The sequence below is a fragment of the Ochlerotatus camptorhynchus genome, unplaced genomic scaffold (genome assembly GCF_037179485.1).
Source record: "Ochlerotatus camptorhynchus isolate MF236.1 unplaced genomic scaffold, CSIRO-AGI_Acam_v1.1 ptg000058l, whole genome shotgun sequence".
Lineage (NCBI taxonomy): Eukaryota > Metazoa > Arthropoda > Insecta > Diptera > Culicidae > Ochlerotatus > Ochlerotatus camptorhynchus.
In genome coordinates, this window is record NW_027040548.1 from 87,132 (window position 1) to 105,000 (window position 17,869).

At 45.8% G+C, this 17,869-nt stretch overlaps 1 protein-coding gene across 1 annotated transcript in view; it reads left to right on the forward strand.

Moving 5' to 3' along the window:
* LOC135717502 (adenylate cyclase, germination specific-like) overlaps positions 1 to 17,869 on the forward strand; it is a 75,953-nt gene that overhangs the window by 56,846 nt on the left and 1,238 nt on the right. Inside the window, exons 2-6 of the mRNA XM_065239617.1 lie at positions 16,671 to 16,806; positions 16,877 to 17,091; positions 17,167 to 17,190; positions 17,372 to 17,503; positions 17,582 to 17,869. The exon at positions 17,582 to 17,869 is cut by the window's right edge and continues 193 nt beyond it. Coding sequence (XP_065095689.1) covers positions 16,671 to 16,806; positions 16,877 to 17,091; positions 17,167 to 17,190; positions 17,372 to 17,503; positions 17,582 to 17,869 — 795 coding nt within the window. The remainder of the gene's footprint in view (positions 1 to 16,670; positions 16,807 to 16,876; positions 17,092 to 17,166; positions 17,191 to 17,371; positions 17,504 to 17,581) is intronic.

A 17,869-nucleotide genomic window follows, 5' to 3' on the forward strand; every position in this document is an offset into this window, starting at 1 on the left:
CACTTAAAACAAAACCTTTCTTTGATGTGAGGATAGACACAAGCGGATACCCAGAACAGAAGAGAAACCGTTAAGATTAAAAAATACGCATCATACCAGCAAGGGGGGGGGGGGGTAAATCCCGACATAAACCTACTTGTCCACTTCGTCAGAAGATGGGTTTTATTTTTGGAATGATTCCAAGTTAATTTTCGTTCATCGCTCACTGGATGCCTGTCGCAGAGGAGGTATCTGGAACAGGATTTATAAGATTCCATTTCGTCATTACCGTAAATGGGGGGGAAATTGTTTGGGACGCCTAATTGTAGACAATTAATAACTATTTACCACATAAAGCCGTTCTTAGGAAAATTCTAATCTCACAGATTCCACGTTGTTTTATTGAGCAGGTTAAATTCTTTTCAGATTTATGTTTCCCCTGTTCTACGGTACTCCCAAAGCACACACAAAAACAACCCGGTGTTCGTTTTATATGATTTTAATTTTCTTGGAAAGAGGTGCTAATAAGATTTAATTCGTGGTTGTATGGGGTTTCATAAAAGATCTCATGAGAGTTTCTCAACTATTTGCCGGGTAACATTTTATGGTTGATTTTGATTGAACATTGAAATACCGTGGACCCCCGGTAATCTGACCGTATTAAATCTGAACACTATTTAGTTTGAACCCCACTAATCTGCATGCCGTGCAAGCTAAACATTGCTCAAACGTCATCTAGCACATGGCATAGAGTAAAGTGAAATGGAACCATCCGAAAAGGAACGCAGAATTAAAACAAAACAGCAAATAAGGTTAGCAGAAACTCTTTTTTCCTATGGTCATAGGGATACTATACTATATTGGCGAAGTGAGATTGGCGATATCTGCTTTATGGCAACACTGCACGAGAGAGAAAACATTAGTTGTTGACAGGTGCCGTTAAACGGAGAAGAAGTTACGCGCGAAGCGAAGAAAGAAAAAGTGTTTCAGTTTCATTCCAAGTTATGCTATCGAATAAAGCACACGTAGTTTGTAAATCGGTTTTCTTTTATTCTCTTCCACGGTGACGCGAGTCTCGAAGTTTCCTCCGATCGTTTTGTCCGCTTCGACGGAGTTGTCCACTGTGTAGCCTGGTGACGAATTCTTCAACAGGTTATGGGCCCAGGGAATTGGAAGAAGAATTGTGCGAAAAAACGAAAATCAGAAGCGAACGAGTGATTTCCGGGTTCCGCCATTTGGATGGTGACCGACGGCGTCGGTGCAGAAGATAGTGCTTCGGCGTTGGTGTGCGTTTTGGCGTGATCGTTTCGACACGAGCAAAAGCCGGGTTCGGTTCATCGGTGGCGTGCGGCGTTCGTGGCGTAGCAAAAGCAGCAAAAGAGTTTTGCTTGCAATAGTGTGTGTGAGACGATCGAGGTGTCGTCGAAGATCGATAGCATAGCGCAAGTGGTTGTGTGGAAACGAAATAGTGACAGTATTTCTGGATAGAAATGGCTGAGAAATTTTTATTCCCACGGCTAAACAACCAAAACTACCAAACATAGAAAACACGAATAGAAATGCTCCTCAAACGTGAAGATTTATGGTATGTGGTAGAGGAAGCAAAGTCAGCCGTGCCGACAGTTGCGTGGAAGAAGGCTGACCAAAAGTGTGTGGCAACAATCGTGTTGTATATTGATGACAACCAGCTAAATCTAGTGAAGAATGCCACGGAAGCCCAAGCAGTTTGGAACGCGCTTAAATCATACCATGAGAAGGCAACAATGACGTCGCGTGTGTCGCTCCTCAAGCGAATTTGTAGTTTAAATATGAGTGAAGGGGGCGATCTTGATCAGCACCTCCAAGATCTGGAATCTCTTTTTGACCGGCTAGCATGCGTGGGGCAGACAATGGAAGAATCATTAAAAATCGCGATGATCCATAGAAGTTTGCCCGATTCGTACAATAGACTAGTGACAGCTCTGGAAAGTCGTCCAGACGCAGACTTGACGATCGATTTTGTAAAACAAAAGTTGTTGGACGAATTCCAACGAAGATTCGAGCGGCCGGGTAGACGGAACGAAAAAGTGATGAAAGCGAAAGACAAGAAAAACAATGTTTGTTTTCATTGTCAAAAGCCGAGACATTTCAAGGCGCAGTGTCGTTTGCTAAAGCAACAACAACAGCAGCAGAACAAGAAGAGTGATAGTGATCCGAAAAACACGAAGCGCGAGTGGAAGGCTAAACAAGCAGCCGAAAAAGATGCTCCTGTGTGTTTCACAGTCGGTGAAAATCCAAAAGGTGGTGGTTGGTACATTGACAGTGGGTGTTCCACCCACATGACGAGTGAAAAATCCTTTTTTGTCAAGTTGGATAAAAATGTGAAAACGGAGGTTGTGTTGGCCGACGGTTCGGCTACAAAAGCGTGCGGTATCGGTGAAGGCGTTGTGCGTTGCGTCGACGGTGGTGGTAAGGTGAAGGACATCAACATAAGTAATGTTTTATACATCCCCGCGTTGAACAGTGGACTCCTCTCGGTTCGTAAATTGGCGCAGAAAGGATTCGAAGTGAAATTTAGTGCGACAAACTGCCAAATAGTGAGCGACGGCGGATCTGTTGTGGCGACGGGTGGAATAAGTAGCAACCTGTACGTGTTGAATACGGCAGAGCAGGTGAAACTGGGAAGAGCGTTGCAGCACCTGAAGAACTGCCAGCACACCTGGCACAGGCGGATGGGACATCGAGACCCAGCCATGCTGGAACGTGCCAAGGAGCTTTCGGATGGAGTTGACATTCAAGATTGCGGCATTCGGCAGGTTTGCGAACCGTGCCTACAAGGTAAATTACCACGCATTTCTTTTCCCAAAGCGTCAGAGCATAAGTCGAACCGTGTCTTGGACCTGGTACACACAGACTTATGTGGTCCAATGGCGAATGTAACACCAGGAGGCTGTCGGTATATTCTGACGTTGACCGACGATTTCAGCCGTTACTGTGTGGTGTTCTTGCTCCGGCAAAAGCTGGATGTGGTGGGGTGCGTTAAACGATATGTAGCCCATGTGAAAACTCGATTCGGAAGGCCGCCTTGCGTCATACGGTCAGACGGAGGAGGGGAATTCATCAATCGGGAATTGAAAGAGTTCTACGATCATAAAGGGTATCCAGTCGCAGGTAACCGCACCGTACTGCCCCCAGCAAAACGGCGTCTCGGAACGTAAGAACCGGACCTTGCAGGAGATGGCGTCATGTATGCTGCTGGACGCCGGCCTAGCAAAGAAATATTGGGGAGAGGCGGTTATGACGGCAACTTACTTGCAAAACCGTCTGCCGTCACGTTCTGTGGATCGTACACCATATGAGAAATGGTTTGGTGTGAAACCGAATTTGAAGCATCTTCGTGTGTTTGGGTCAGTGGCATACGTTCATGTTCCTGCGGTAAAGCGTGTTAAGTTCGATGCGAAGAGCCGGAAGTTGGTGTTCGTAGGCTATTGCGAGGATCGAAAGGCCTATCGATTCCTGGATCCAGAAGATGACAGCGTTACTATCAGTCGTGATGTCAGCTTCATCGAGCAGAAGAACGGATCATCGTCGAGCGAGCAGAGCGGTTGCAGTGGATCAAGCGTAGCAGAATTGAACTGGCCAGGACTAACGAATATGGAGAGCAAGCTTCAGGAGGAGCATGACGAGAATCGGCGTTCTATTCAGGAAGAGCAAGAAGAATCCGAGGAAGAACTTCACAGCTGCGAAGAAGACAACGCCGAAGCAGAAGAAGAGCAAGCCACTAGTGGAAGCAGTGGTGCCGGGAAGCGCTCTACCCGGGGAATCTTACCACCACGGCTCAATGATTACGTGGTGGATATTGCGATGGCTGTTGAAGCAGAACCGACCAGCTACAATGAGGCGGTCGCCGGACCCGAACATGATTTGTGGATAGAAGCTATGCGTGAAGAATTCGAATCGTTGATCAGGAATAAGACGTGGAAGCTAGTGGATCTACCGGCCGGGCGTAAACCAATCGGTTGTAAGTGGGTTTATCGCCGCAAAGAGGACAGTGAGGGAAATGTTACCCGTTTTAAGGCACGTCTAGTCGCGCAGGGATATACGCAGCAGTACGACGTCGACTATAGTGAGGTATTTTCACCAGTGGCGAGTCAAACAACGTTGAGAGTCTTGCTGTCAGTAGCGGGCCACAAGCAAATGACGGTGCACCACCTGGATGTAAAGTCCGCGTACCTGCATGGTATTTTAGCCGAAGAAATTTACATGCAGCAGCCGCCGGGTTTCGTGCAGCGGGGCAATGAGAAGAAAGTTTGTAAGCTGGAACGAAGTTTGTATGGTCTGAAACAGAGTGCGCGTGTCTGGAATGACATGATTCACGGATTGCTGATCGCCTATGGGTTCACGCAGTCAAAGAATGACCCATGTTTGTACACCATAGTGACAGCTGACGGAGTGCGAACGTACCTGATAATATACGTTGACGATATGGTCGTCGCCAGCACGGACGTTCGAGAGATCACCAGACTGGAGACAGCCCTCAAGATGAACATTGAGTTGACTTCATTGGGGGAGATAAAGTTTTTTTTTGGGTATGCGAGTCACTAGAGACGAGGATGGATTCTTTAGTCTAGACCAGCAGGCTTGCATCAGAAAGGTAGCAGCACAATTTGGCTTAGAGCATGCCAAGGGCTCAAAGTATCCGCTCGACGTAGGTTACTACAAAAACCGCGAGGGAAGTGACAAGCTGCCAAACAACAATCGCTACCGCAGCCTGGTCGGTGCGCTGTTGTATATAGGACTCAACACCCACCCTGACATAACAGCAAGCGTGACGATCCTGAGTAGGCAGACCAGTGAACCAACAGAAGTGGACTGGAATGAACTCAAGCGAGTCGTGCGATATATGATGAAGACGAGCAAGTACAAGCTGAAGCTGACAAGTGGGAGAAAGGATCCAGCTACGCTGCACGGATACTGCGACTCTGATTGGAGTGGAGATGTCGCAGACAGGAAATCGACTACAGGCTATTTGTTCCAGCTAGGGGCCGCTACAGTGTGTTGGGTAAGCCGCAAACAAACTAGCGTTGCTCTTTCAAGCATGGAAGCGGAATACGCAGCATTGTCGGAGGCGTGTAAGGAATTACTTTGGCTACGACGATTGTTGGACGATTTTCAGGTGCATCAACCAGAGGCGACAGTAGTCTTTGAAGACAACAAAAGTTGCATCGACTTCGCTCAAATTGACCATGTGTCGCGTCGATCGAAGCACATAGATACTCGCATCCATTTTGCGAAGGATCTGGTAGAGAAAGGTGTCATTGAACTTCAATACTGCAGCTCGGAAGAAATGAAGGCGGATATGTTAACCAAGCCACTGGGGAACATCAAGTTGCAGAGATTTTCGGAAGCTGTGGGATTGGTGGTTGTAGACTAAGGAAGGCGATGGATAAAGAACATATCGAGGAGGAGTATTGGCGAAGTGAGATTGGCGATATCTGCTTTATGGCAACACTGCACGAGAGAGAAAACATTAGTTGTTGACAGGTGCCGTTAAACGGCGAAGAAGTTACGCGCGAAGCGAAGAAAGAAAAAGTGTTTCAGTTTCATTCCAAGTTATGCTATCGAATAAAGCACACGTAGTTTGTAAATCGGTTTTCTTTTATTCTCTTCCACGGTGACGCGAGTCTCGAAGTTTCCTCCGATCGTTTTGTCCGCTTCGACGGAGTTGTCCACTCTGTAGCCTGGTGACGAATTCTTCAACATACTATAGGTTGTTGAGAATTACAATCTCTGCAATCATCGCACCTCCATCATTGCACCCCTAGCAGGTTTGGACAATCCTGTGTTATTGTCCAACTGCTGCGTGTATATAGCTGGGGTGGGACGTGGTGTCAAATCAGCCTACTGATAATTCTTGTATGAAATTGGTTCCAAACGTAAACAAACCCTGTAGGTTTCTTATGGCTTGTTTACGTTTGGAACCAGTTATGCGAGGTAGGCGTAGATTGTTTGAATTTGACAGCCACCTCCCCCCCCTTGGTATATACAGTCAAAAAGGTCTATGTGTGTGTATTTCGTATTGTTTCTATTACCAACTTAACAACTTTGTAAGTGAAGAGAAATAAATCTGGGGAACCATGTCAGAAGGGTCTAACTCGAAACGTAAACAATGACTTGGATCGTCGGTTTCATACGAATGACAGCACACCCACTCAAACTAACTAAATTATCTGACAAAGAAATGATCGTTCTATGAACTGGTGTAGTTAGATCCCGTGGGTGTGTGGCCATTCAAAAGAAATCGACGTTCAAAGTCATTGTTTACGTTTTGAGTTATACCCTTCTGACATGTTTTCCCTGAAATGTAATCTTTCTATTTCGCTACCCGAAAAAAATAATTATAATAAAACAACGAAATTACAATTATTTTTACTGTTGAATTTTGAGTACATTAAAATGTATTGTTAAATTATTGTACGGGAGACAAAAAAGGTTTTTTTTAACGATACAATCATAGAGAAGACCAGAAGGTTCCGAAGAAACGTGCTCAAGTTTTGGCACAGCTCTGGTACTATCTTCGGTCCCAAGCTAATCAACTCGAAACAGTAAATTCCACGAACCCCTTATTTTATCTGTCAAACTTTCATAGCGAATCAAAACAAACATAGTGTAGTACTAGAATTTCCTCTAGAATGGGGTACGCGTATAGATGTACTTGGGACCAATAGGCTAGTCAAGTAGTGAGCCAATTAAAAATCGTTAGTTTCCTCCGGTTGGTACGACTGTTGTCCGTCGTAGATGGTGAGTCTGTTCCTGGGGGAAGATCGCTTGAGGTATATTTATTCTAACATCAAACAATTAAATGCATTTAATGTAATACATCCATCCATGTATGAAAAGTTTTGTCCTGTGTTGTTGTTCGCCTTGGTTCATTCAAATCCACACTCCTGACTCGAGAAATTTATTTCAGAAGCTCCTCGATCATCATAAATCTCCACCGGAATCGTGCACAACCTCCTCCACCAACAACGCGAGAAAACTCCGTTGAAATTCACTGGAACCTCCGTTGGCAGCCCCGAAAATCTCCACTGAAATTGACCGGAACCCTCGCAGCCATGAACAGGTGAAAACTCCGGCGAAACTTCCCGCGAAAATTGAGATGCTGCCAACGGAGGTTCCCAGAGACTTTCGATGGAGTTTCCCTGCATTGTCGGCGAAGGAGGTTCTGCACGATACCAGTGAAGAGATTGGATGCTGCTGACAGAAGTTCCAGGGATTATCGACAGCGTTTTCTCGCGTTCTCGGCGGACGAGGTGCACGTGATTTCGGTGATTTTGGATGCTGCCAGTGGGAGTTTTTGGTAATTCCAACGGATTTTCCTTGCCTTCTCGGCGGATGAGTTTCTGTATGGTTTCGGCGAAGATTTTACATGCTGCCAACGAAGGTTCTAGGATTTTTGTTTGTCTTGATAAAGGGTTCATCCACCGGGATTACGTTTGACTCGGTTTGACTAAATCTCGATGAACATTTCAAATGGTCCTATCTGCTTTGATCGATTCTCAAATGAATTACATTGAGGCTACATTGAGTCTGTTGCTGTTGACAAATAAATAAATTAAAATTACATAAAGTATGACCCAAAACCAATGCCGTTTTCTCGCATTCCCAACGGAGTCGGTTCTTCACAATGTTGATGGATGTTTCTGATTTTGCCAGCGGAGGTACCAATTTAATCGGAATTTTGTCGCATTCGCGGTGGTGATTTTTGGTGCTGCCAACGGAAGTTTCAGGAAACCTCTACGGTATTATCTCGTGTTTTCGGTGGAGGAGCTTCCGCATGTTTCCGGTGGAGATTTCCGATGATGCCTACGCTTCTACGGAATTTCGACGGAGTTGTCCCGCGTTCTCGGCGGAGCAGGTTTTGCGTGATTTCAATGTTGGCAGTGGAAGTTGTCGGTGGTGGAAGTTCTGGAGGGAGCTTCTGCAGGATTTCGTTGGAGATTTTCGTTGCTGCCGGAGGCGCTTGCAGGAAATTTCTCGTGAATTCTCTACTCCACCGAAATCGTGAAGAGCGAAGAGTTTTCTTTTCCTGTTGTGTTTGTTTATCTTCGCATCGATGCATGTAGAGGTGTCAGCAAAAAAGCGCATGCTTTGTTTTGATGTTCACATCCCACAGAATGGTTGATACAAACGATGGAAATTAAATGCATTTTTTTTTTAATTAAATGCATATTGAATCTGTATTCTAAAAGTGAGACGCCCCTAGGTCTGTTCCATGTATTATCTAAGAGGAAGAAGAAACAACTGACTTCTTTTTGTCTGTGACCTGTTCTTCTTCTCTGGCGGAAATAACCGTGCAAAAACTATTTCACTATGGACGAGGGACGCAGTCGACTGTCAAAATACAAAAAAATATTACCGGTTGTAAAAATTCTTGCGTTTCTATACGTTTGCCCGACCAATCAGGCGCTGGTTCACGTTTGACAGAAAATTGGTTCATAAAAGTCCCCCTATTGTCTCCACTTCCTCTTAAAGGGTGTACCGTTTAAAATCCGCACTCACTGAAATTGCTCTAACGTATGTTCCGTTGGGTAAAATTAATTGAAATTTTGCCTACACAGCAAAAAAAAATGTAATATCGATCAATGTAATTCAAGCTGATGTATGAAATAATGATGTAATAGCAAAAATCAGATACAATATTACATCAATGGATGTAATTTTGTTCGCAAGATCGATGTACATCGTACAACGTTATATTACACAACCGATGGATTGACCTGGTTGCAGCAGTTTGGATGTAATATTCAACAACTTTTTTTTCTGTGTAGACATACTTTAATTTGTATTGTTTAAACTCTGTGGGTTTATTCCATCAGGTGCGCAAAAGTTTTCAAAATGGCGGCGAAAGAACAGTGCGTGCCCGAAAAAGTTTTGCACGAGTACTTTGAGAATAAGGATCTGTCGCATCGTGCCAGCGGAAAAAAAAGTTGGGAATCGTGAATTCCACGGTGTCTGGTATCATAAAACGGTTCAAAGTACGGCTGACTGTTGATCGGAAGCGAAGATCCAGAAAAAAAGCCGTCAGGTCAACGAGAACGATAAGAAACGCGTGGTTGGGGCTTTAAACGGAAACCGAATGCCTCAGTTCGAGACACAAACGAAGGGACAGCCCCGCATAAACGCAAACCATCACTTGACCTTACCGATAATGGTTATAAATTGTTTATAATCCCTCCTAAACTTTACCTGAAATGGTTTTGGAACCTTACATGAACGTTTGTGTGATAAAGTTTTAACCTTATGTATTATGGTTTTTAGGAAGCGGACCTTACAAATAATGGGTCGTTAAGAACCATTACCATTCCAAATTCTTGTTTTCTCTATACATTTTCGGAAAGAGAACTATATTAGAACGTTTTTACTTATGGTTTGAGAACATTAATGATTATGGTTATGGTAGTCAGTAAGGTCCATTATTCGTTTTATATTATCGCTCAACTTTACGTGGAATATATCGCGAACTGATAGTTATTAATTTACAGGCAACCAATTCGCGATATATTCCATATAAAGTTGATCGATGTTACAAAACCATTCATGGGCCTTACTGACTACCATAACCATAACCATTATTGTTCTCAAACCATAAGTAAAAACGTTCTAATATAGTTCTCTTTCCGAAAATGTATGGAGAAAACAAGAATTTGAAATGGTAATGGTTCTTAACAACCCATTATTTGTAAGGTCCGCTTCCTAAAAACCATAATACATAAGGTTAAAACTTTATCACACAAACGTTTATGTAAGGTTCCAAAACCATTTCTGTTAAAGTTAAGGAGGGATTATAAACAATTTATAACCATTATCGGTAAGGTCAATTTATGGTTCGCGTTTATGCGGGAGACGGAGCGGCTCGAAAACTTTGGTGACTAACTTGCTATTGCAATTTTTCAGTGTACCACATGGCAACACCACTACTACTGGATTGTACCACTTGGCAACACTACTACTGGATTGAACTAGCATTTTCACCAAATGTACTAGAATGTTTTGGTTCTATCTCTTTCACTCTACTCAAAACTGAAATGCATAAAAAAATGACAAAATGATACACTCTTTGCACACTGTCAAAGAATCATTGTACACAAAATCAACTTTGTGCAAAACCAATACAAAAATACTATCCCATCTGGTGGATGTTGGCACAAGCTTCTAAGAAAATTCTATTACAGCGAACCATATTATTTTAATTGATTTCTTCGTCAGTTAGTCGTCTGTCACTTCGTTTGTGGTTCGAGATTGTTGAGATGGCAACCACTGCACTCCATGGGCCCCTACTGTTTTTCCACACAACTGGAGTATTTTCGGCTGCGGCCGTTTTGACAGTTGCATTTCCGTTTTTATTACAACCAAATCAAACCAAGTGAATACACGTTGTTTTTATTTTCTCTCTATCAATCCGTGAGTTTTTTCCTTTGTTTGCCCATCCGAAAACCTCTTCAGGTTATGGGCCCAGGTTACGTTTCGCGTGTTTGTTGTCCAAAAGTAATTATCGGTTTCGTCGGGCGTTATGACGGAGCAAAAATCGGTGTTGCTGTTCACAGCAAAAAAAAAATGTAATATCGATCAACGTAATTCAAGCTGATGTATGAAATAATGATGTAGGAGAGGGATTGACCTGGTTGCAGCAGTTTCGATGTAATATTCAACAACTTTTTTTGCTGTGTTGTCGCTGTTCGATGGCTCTAATTTCGCGGCATGGAAATTCCGCATGGCGATACTCCTAGAAGAGCACGAGCTTTTGGAGTGCATGCGGACTGACGTCACGGATTTGGACGAGCTGCAGGAGCAGCAGGGCGACACGCCGCAGAGGAAGGAAGAAAAGAAAAAGGCCCTGGAAAAGCGAATTAAGAAAGATCGCCGCTGCAAATCGCTGCTCGTTTCGAGGATACACGACTCGCAGCTAGAGTATATCCACGACAAGCAATCACCGAAAGACATCTGGGATGCACTCCACCGCATCCCGCATCGAGCGTCGCAGCATCGCCAGCCGGATGCACTTGAAGCGCCAAATGCTGACGATGCGGTTCGAAGGAGGTAAACTGCAGGATCACTTCCTCTTGTTTGACAAGTTGGTCCGAGAGTACCGTGCCACTGGTGCTGCTTTGGATGACTTGGACGTTGTGTGTCACCTGCTCCTCACGCTGGGATTGTCGTACGCCGGTGTTGTGACGGCATTGGAGACCATGCCCGAGGAGAACTTGTCTCTCGAATTCGTCAAATGTCGCCTGCTTGACGAAGAGACGAAGCGGAAAGGCATGGATATGTCTTCCCATTCCGAATCGGGTGCAGCGTTCTACGGATCGAAGCCGGCAAGGAAGCTGAAATGTTTTGGCTGCAAAAAGGAACGCCACAAGCTGGCCGAGTGTCCAGAGAAGAAGAACAAGTCCACTCGGAAGCAGAAGCAGAACTCGAAGGCGAATATGGCGGAGTTTGACGAACGGAAGAGTGTTTGTTTCGTGAGTGTCAACAGAGTGAACCTTTCCGAGGAGAACCGAACGCAGTGGTTCATCGACTCGGGAGCTACGGATCATCTTGTGCGTGACAAAGGATTATTCTGTGAGTTGCATCGTTTGAAGAAGCCCATCGAGATTGCGGTGGCTAAGGATGGCGAAACGATTCGAGCGGAATACTCCGGCATGGTGAAGGTGGTAGCGGTGGTTCAAGGTAAGCCAGTAGACTGTACAATTAAAAACGCTCTGTACGTTCCGCAGCTGCGTTGCAATTTGTTTTCGGTGTTTCGCGTCGAGCAGGCTGGAATGCGCGTCGTTTTTGAGGCTGGAAAAGTAAACATTTACAGTGGTTCGGAAATCGTCGCGTGCGGTTCGTTGAAGAATAAATTGTATGGACTAGACCTTTACTCCGAAAGGCACAGTGCGGATGATGCCTCGTTGTTGACGTGTGGTCGAGTGCAGAAAGGTTCGAACTGTGGCACCGTCGGTATGGACATTTAAATGAAAGAAGCTTGAAGTGTTTGGTGCAGAACAAAATGGTATCGGGACTGAAGTTGAATGCAACTGGTGCGACCGGTGATACCATCGTTTGCGAACCGTGCGTAGTGGGTAAACAAACGCGGAAGCCTTTATCGTCGCGTGAAGAACGAAGATCGTCGCGAGTGCTCGAGCTTGTGCATACGGACGTTTGTGGGCCGGTGACGCCGGTTGGACTTGACGGAATGAAATACTTCGTGACGTTCATCGATGACTGGAGCCACTTCACGGTGGTGTATCTGATAAAGTCGAAAGAAGAGGTAGCGGAGTGTTTCGAGGAGTACGAGGCATTCGTCACGGCGAAGTTTGAGCGTCTGATCACGCGGCTGAAGTGCGATAACGGCGGCGAATATCGAGGCGAGCGATTCCAAATGTTTTGCAAACGCAAAGGCATCCAAGCCGAGTGGACGGTGCCATACACGCCGGAGCAGAACGGGCTGAGCGAGCGAATGAATCGGACGCTCGTTGAAAAGGCGCGAGCCATGATGGACGATTCGGCGGTGGACAAGAGGTTCTGGGGGCAAGCTGTGTTGACGGCGGCCTACCTAGTCAATAGGAGTCCGACTGCAGCGCTCGAGAAGAAGCAAACTCCGTTCGAGCTGTGGGAATCGAGAAAGCCTGATGTGTCGAACATTCGGGTTTTCGGCTGTGATGTGTTCGTTCACGTGCCGATGGAACTACGGCGGATTTTGATCCCAAGGCGTGGAAAGGACTCCTCGTCGGCTATGCGCACAATGGATATCGTGTCTGGGATCCTGTAAAGAAGACAATCGTGACAGCGCGCGATGTAGACTTCGTCGAAACAGGGCGTCCGCAGCGGAAGCAGATCAATGCCGACAAGCAGTTGATTGAAGAGGCACCGGCGAGCGTCGAGGAGACCGACGACGACTGCGACGTTGGTCCTGAGGAAGAAGACGTTTCAGACGATTAATACAACTCCGCTGATGGTGAAGAAGCTGATGATGACAACTTGGGTGATGAAGCCCCTGGTCAAACTGGAGACGGACGGCCTCAACGAGTACGATCGGCACCCGCATGGCATAAGGATTTCGACGTGGAATACGCCAGTTTTGATTTGAACGCCATGAACTTCATTGAGGACATTCCGAATTCGATCGCCGAGTTGAAGCAGCGTTATGACTGGCCAAAGTGGAAGACTGCGATGAACAAGGAGATGAGTTCCATGAAGCGGAATAAAACTTGGACGCTGGTCAAGCTGCCACCTGGGCGGAAGGCGATCACCTGTAAACGGGTCTTCAAGGTAAAGCGTGGCAGCGACGGGAAGTCGGATCGGTTCAAGGCAAGGCTCGTTGCGAGAGGCTTTACACAGAAGCAAGGCTTCGATTATACAGATACGTATTCTCCAGTAGTGAAGCTCGACACGCTGCGGGCTGTACTTGCGTTGGCCAACGAGAACCGGATGTTCGTTCACACCATGGATGTCAAGACCGCGTTTTTGAACGGCAAGTTAGCAGAGGAGATTTATATGACCCAGCCGGAAGAGTTCCAGCAAGGAAGTGAACTGGTCTGTCGGCTAAACCGCTCTATATACGGGTTAAAACAAGCGTCCCGAGCGTGGAACGACAGGTTCCATAGTTTTATCAGCAAGCTGGAATTTGTTCGGAGCACCAACGATATGTGCCTCTACACGCGTGGAACTGGGAAGGAGAAGATGATCCTTGTGATCTACGTTGACGATATTTTGCTGGCCAGCTCGTCGTTGCAGATGCTGGAGTCGGTGAAACGCAAGTTGGCGGAGGAGTTTGAGATGACCGACGAAGGTGAGATCAAACAATTCCTTGGTATGCAAGTCGATCGTGACCGGAAGGCAGGAGTTCTGAAGATCAGTCAGTGGGACTACTTCGAAGGGCTGTTGCGACGCTTTGGCATGGTGGATTGCAAACCCGTTTCGACGCCGATGCAGAACCGGCTGAGACTGAAGAAGGGAGACGAGAAGCAGAGAACGTCTAAGCCCTACCGCGAACTGGTGGGGTGTTTGACGTACGCGTCGATCACAACGAGACCGGATCTGGCGGCGGTTGTGAACTTTTTCAGCCAGTTCCAGTCGTGCCCGAATGAAGAACACTGGATCCACCTGAAACGGATTCTCCGCTACATCAAGGGAACGACGGACGTTGGTCTAGTGTATAAGGTGGAAAAAAATGTACCGTTGCTGCAAGTCTTCTGTGACGCGGACTGGGCGAACGATCCGAATGATCGCCGTTCGGTTTCCGGCTGCGTGATGAAGTTGTATGAGAGTACCGTCAGTTGGGTTACGAGGAAACAGCAGAGCAGACCGTATCATTGTCATCGACGGAGGTGGAGCTAGCGGCATTATGCACAGCTGCGTGTCACACCATGTGGATGATGCGGTTGCTGGCAGATTTGGGGAAGCCGTTGAACGGAGCTGTCCCAATCTATGAGGATAACCAGTCCACGATCAAGATCGCCGAGGATTCTAAGGACTACAAGCGGCTGAAACACGTCGATACCAAGTTCCACTTCCTGCGTGAGTTGGTACAACAAGGTAAGATCGAAATCAAGTTCGTGCGATCGGCAGAGCAACAGGCGGACCTTATGACTAAGGGTCTACCGGCAGCTGTCTTCAAGGTTCTTCAGTCCAAGCTAGGATTGGAGACGTGCTGTGCTTGAGCAGGGGTGTTGAGATGGCAACCACTGCACTCCATGTGCCCCCACTGTTTTTCCACACCACTGGAGTATTTTCGGCTGCGGCCGTTTTGACAGTTGCATTTCCGTTTTTATTACAACCAAATCAAACCAAGTGAATACACGTTGTTTTTATTTTCTCTCTATCAATCCGTGAGTTTTTTTTCCTTTGTTTGCCCATCCGAAAACCTCTTCAGAGATGTGGCTAAAAAGTTGCATGTGAGCAAGACTTTCGTGCAAAATACCAAAACTCGAGCTGGACTACGTACGTTTAAGGTTCAGAAGTCCCCAAACCGTGACGAGAAACAGAATACGGAAGAAGTTAACGAAACCACACTGCTGCGTAATGGATGACGAGACATATGTGAAGGCAGACTTGAATCAGATTCCAGGAAACCTGTATGTGACTGTCAATAAGGATAAGTGTGATGTTCCCGAGAACCTCCGAACACAGAAGATGTCGAAGTTCACCAAGAAGTTCTTAATTTGACAAGCGATTTGTACTGGCGGGAAGCGGAGTCCACCTTTCGTTACCGCAAACACCATGAATGGACAGGTGTATTTGGAAGAGTGTCTCCAAAAGCGGCTTCTCCCTCTCCTGAAGGCTCACGACGGTTTGATGATCTTCTGGCCGGATTTGGCATCATGCCACTACACGAAGGACGTGCTAGAGTGGTATAAGGCGAATGATGTCGATGTCGCCCGCAGATTGTCCATTTCATCGAACAAACGAAAGCACCGAGTGTTACTCGTGAGTATCTAGCAGCAAACTGGTGGCAAATCTGGGCAAATATAACGATGTGACAGCTGAATTCAAGTGAACGAAGTGCCTTATTCTTGTTGGTCAACGGAAAGCTTGAGCACCGATTGAACAGAACCGATGGTGAAAACTGCCTACACTGTAACCATAGAGGCAACTCTAAGACCAGAAGGTCCCGGAGAAACGAGCTCAAGTGTTTGACTCAGCACTGTTACTATCTTCGGTCCCAAGCTAATCAATTCACCCCTCGAAACATAGGAAAATCCACGAACCCCTCATTTTAACTGACAAACTTTCATAGCAAATCAAAACAAACATTGTGTAGTACTAGAATTTCGACTAGAATGGGGTACGTAAATCGATTTGTTTGGGACCAATATGCTAGTCAAGTAGTGAGCCAATTTAAAATCGTTAGTTTCGTATTGATTGTTGCTGTAACGCTGCCTGTGAAACACTGCAGCACGAGTTCAGTGAATGGATGACGCTGACTCTCGATAGAAGAACTCGACAGTGAGCATGCATAAGGGCCTATACGCGATGATCGATTCTCTTCGTCGATTTTCTCTTTTGTTAATAACTCGCTAGATTTAACGTTTCTCGGTGCGTTTGCTTTTGCTTTTGATAGCAAATACAACCTGTTACTACTCTGCATTGAACAAATTCTAGAAAATTGTTTCGCTTAGCTGTAGCAATGCAAAGAGAAAATCGATGAAGAGAATCGATCATCGCGTATTCGCCCTTATGCATGCTCACTGTCGAACTATAAAGGCCTCAACTGCTAGGCCTAAAATACAACACAGCTCGCAGAGCTTCTACACTCCTAGAACGTCCCTTGAACTTCTACGCAGCTTCCTGAAGTTCTACGAAGTCTTCTGAAGATCTACGAAGTTTCTTCAATTCCTACAACGATCCCCTGAACTTTTACGAAGTAGCCTGAAATCAAATGATGTTCTCTTAACCTACCTGCATCCAACGCATATTTTAAAAGTAACGGTGCAGACATGTGAAGACATTTCGTTCATCTCGATGACGATTGGTTTCAAAATACCCTATTCAACAACCCAAATCAGTAAATGTTTTGAAACCTGGAGAAACCCTATGAGCGTGTACGACAAATTGGCAACTTTCCACTTTCTAATCGCATTATAAACGCCACCAAACAATCATCACCCCCTATTCATTTGCGATCCTGTGAAGCTAATTGTCCCTTTCTCATAACCTTTTTCTTTCAGAGAAGGCCGCCGGTTGTTTATGTGCCACATGCTCGTGGTGCTGATAATACCGATAGTGGCCGTCGTGCTGCAGAACAGCATCCTACTGCGCCAGCAAATTACGAAATACGAGACAACGAAGCGTGTTGGCGAAGAGGTATGGGATGATTATAAATTAGAACTCAATCCTTTTATTTATCCGCCTTCGTTTGAGTCTTGCTCTCTAGATCCGCATGACCATCAACATAACCAGCCTGGTGCGGGTCGTGCAGACTGAGCGTAAACTGTTGACCTACTTTGTGTTGACCCGGAAGAACCGACCCGCCGTCGAGCAAGCCTTTGTCGAAACGGATCTGGTCCTGAGCGGACTGATTGCCCGCAGCAAGGAATGGGACATCGAATTCGACGAACGCTCCAATCAGACCATCGCCGGTGATCTCAGGTATGGAAAGATTAATGAAATTGTTCGTTTTATGAATTTGAGCCCCGATTTTTATGCAAAGATTTACATTTCAAGCGAAACCAGGGACTTACTGATGAGGTGAAAGCATTCACTTTTCCTCGAGGATGGCATTACAGACAAAAAGACGTTCAACATTTTAGTTATTGCATGCGTTAAAACAGAAGCTTAGTTTATTCCTGACAAATGTGATACGTCTGTTTGTCTGTGGTGATAGATTATGTGTTTTTTCTAACAAAAATAAATTCCTCTCTGGTTGCAGACCTCATTCTCCGGCGGAGATCATTAATACCTCAATAGGGGTGTACTTTGAATCATACAACAACCTGAACCGTCACCTAATAGACCAGATTAGCCAAAGCGTGGGATTATCTTTAAGTGGAGTAATTTGGCGGTAACAACTTCGTAAGAGTGTTTTGTTCTGCTGAATGCTAACCTAAGTTGATCTTTTCGCTTCTCTTCTGCTCAATAGACAGCTGGTCGTGTACAAGAACATAATCGAAGCGGTTGAGAACATCAACATCGCCGCCATCTTGGTGCTTCAGTTCATCCAGCGAAGTCGTCTCGGGTTGGATGACTTTTCACAGTTTGTCCGCAGAGACGCTGCTGCCATGGACCATCTACGAGCGGCGGAAAATTTCATGGCCAACGTCGAGATCACGAACAGCAAGGAGTACGCCGTACTGAGCAAGTGGCGCCACCAGGTGTTGATGAATTCATCTACCGTTGGTCGAGAAGAAGGCCTGGTAGAATACTACCA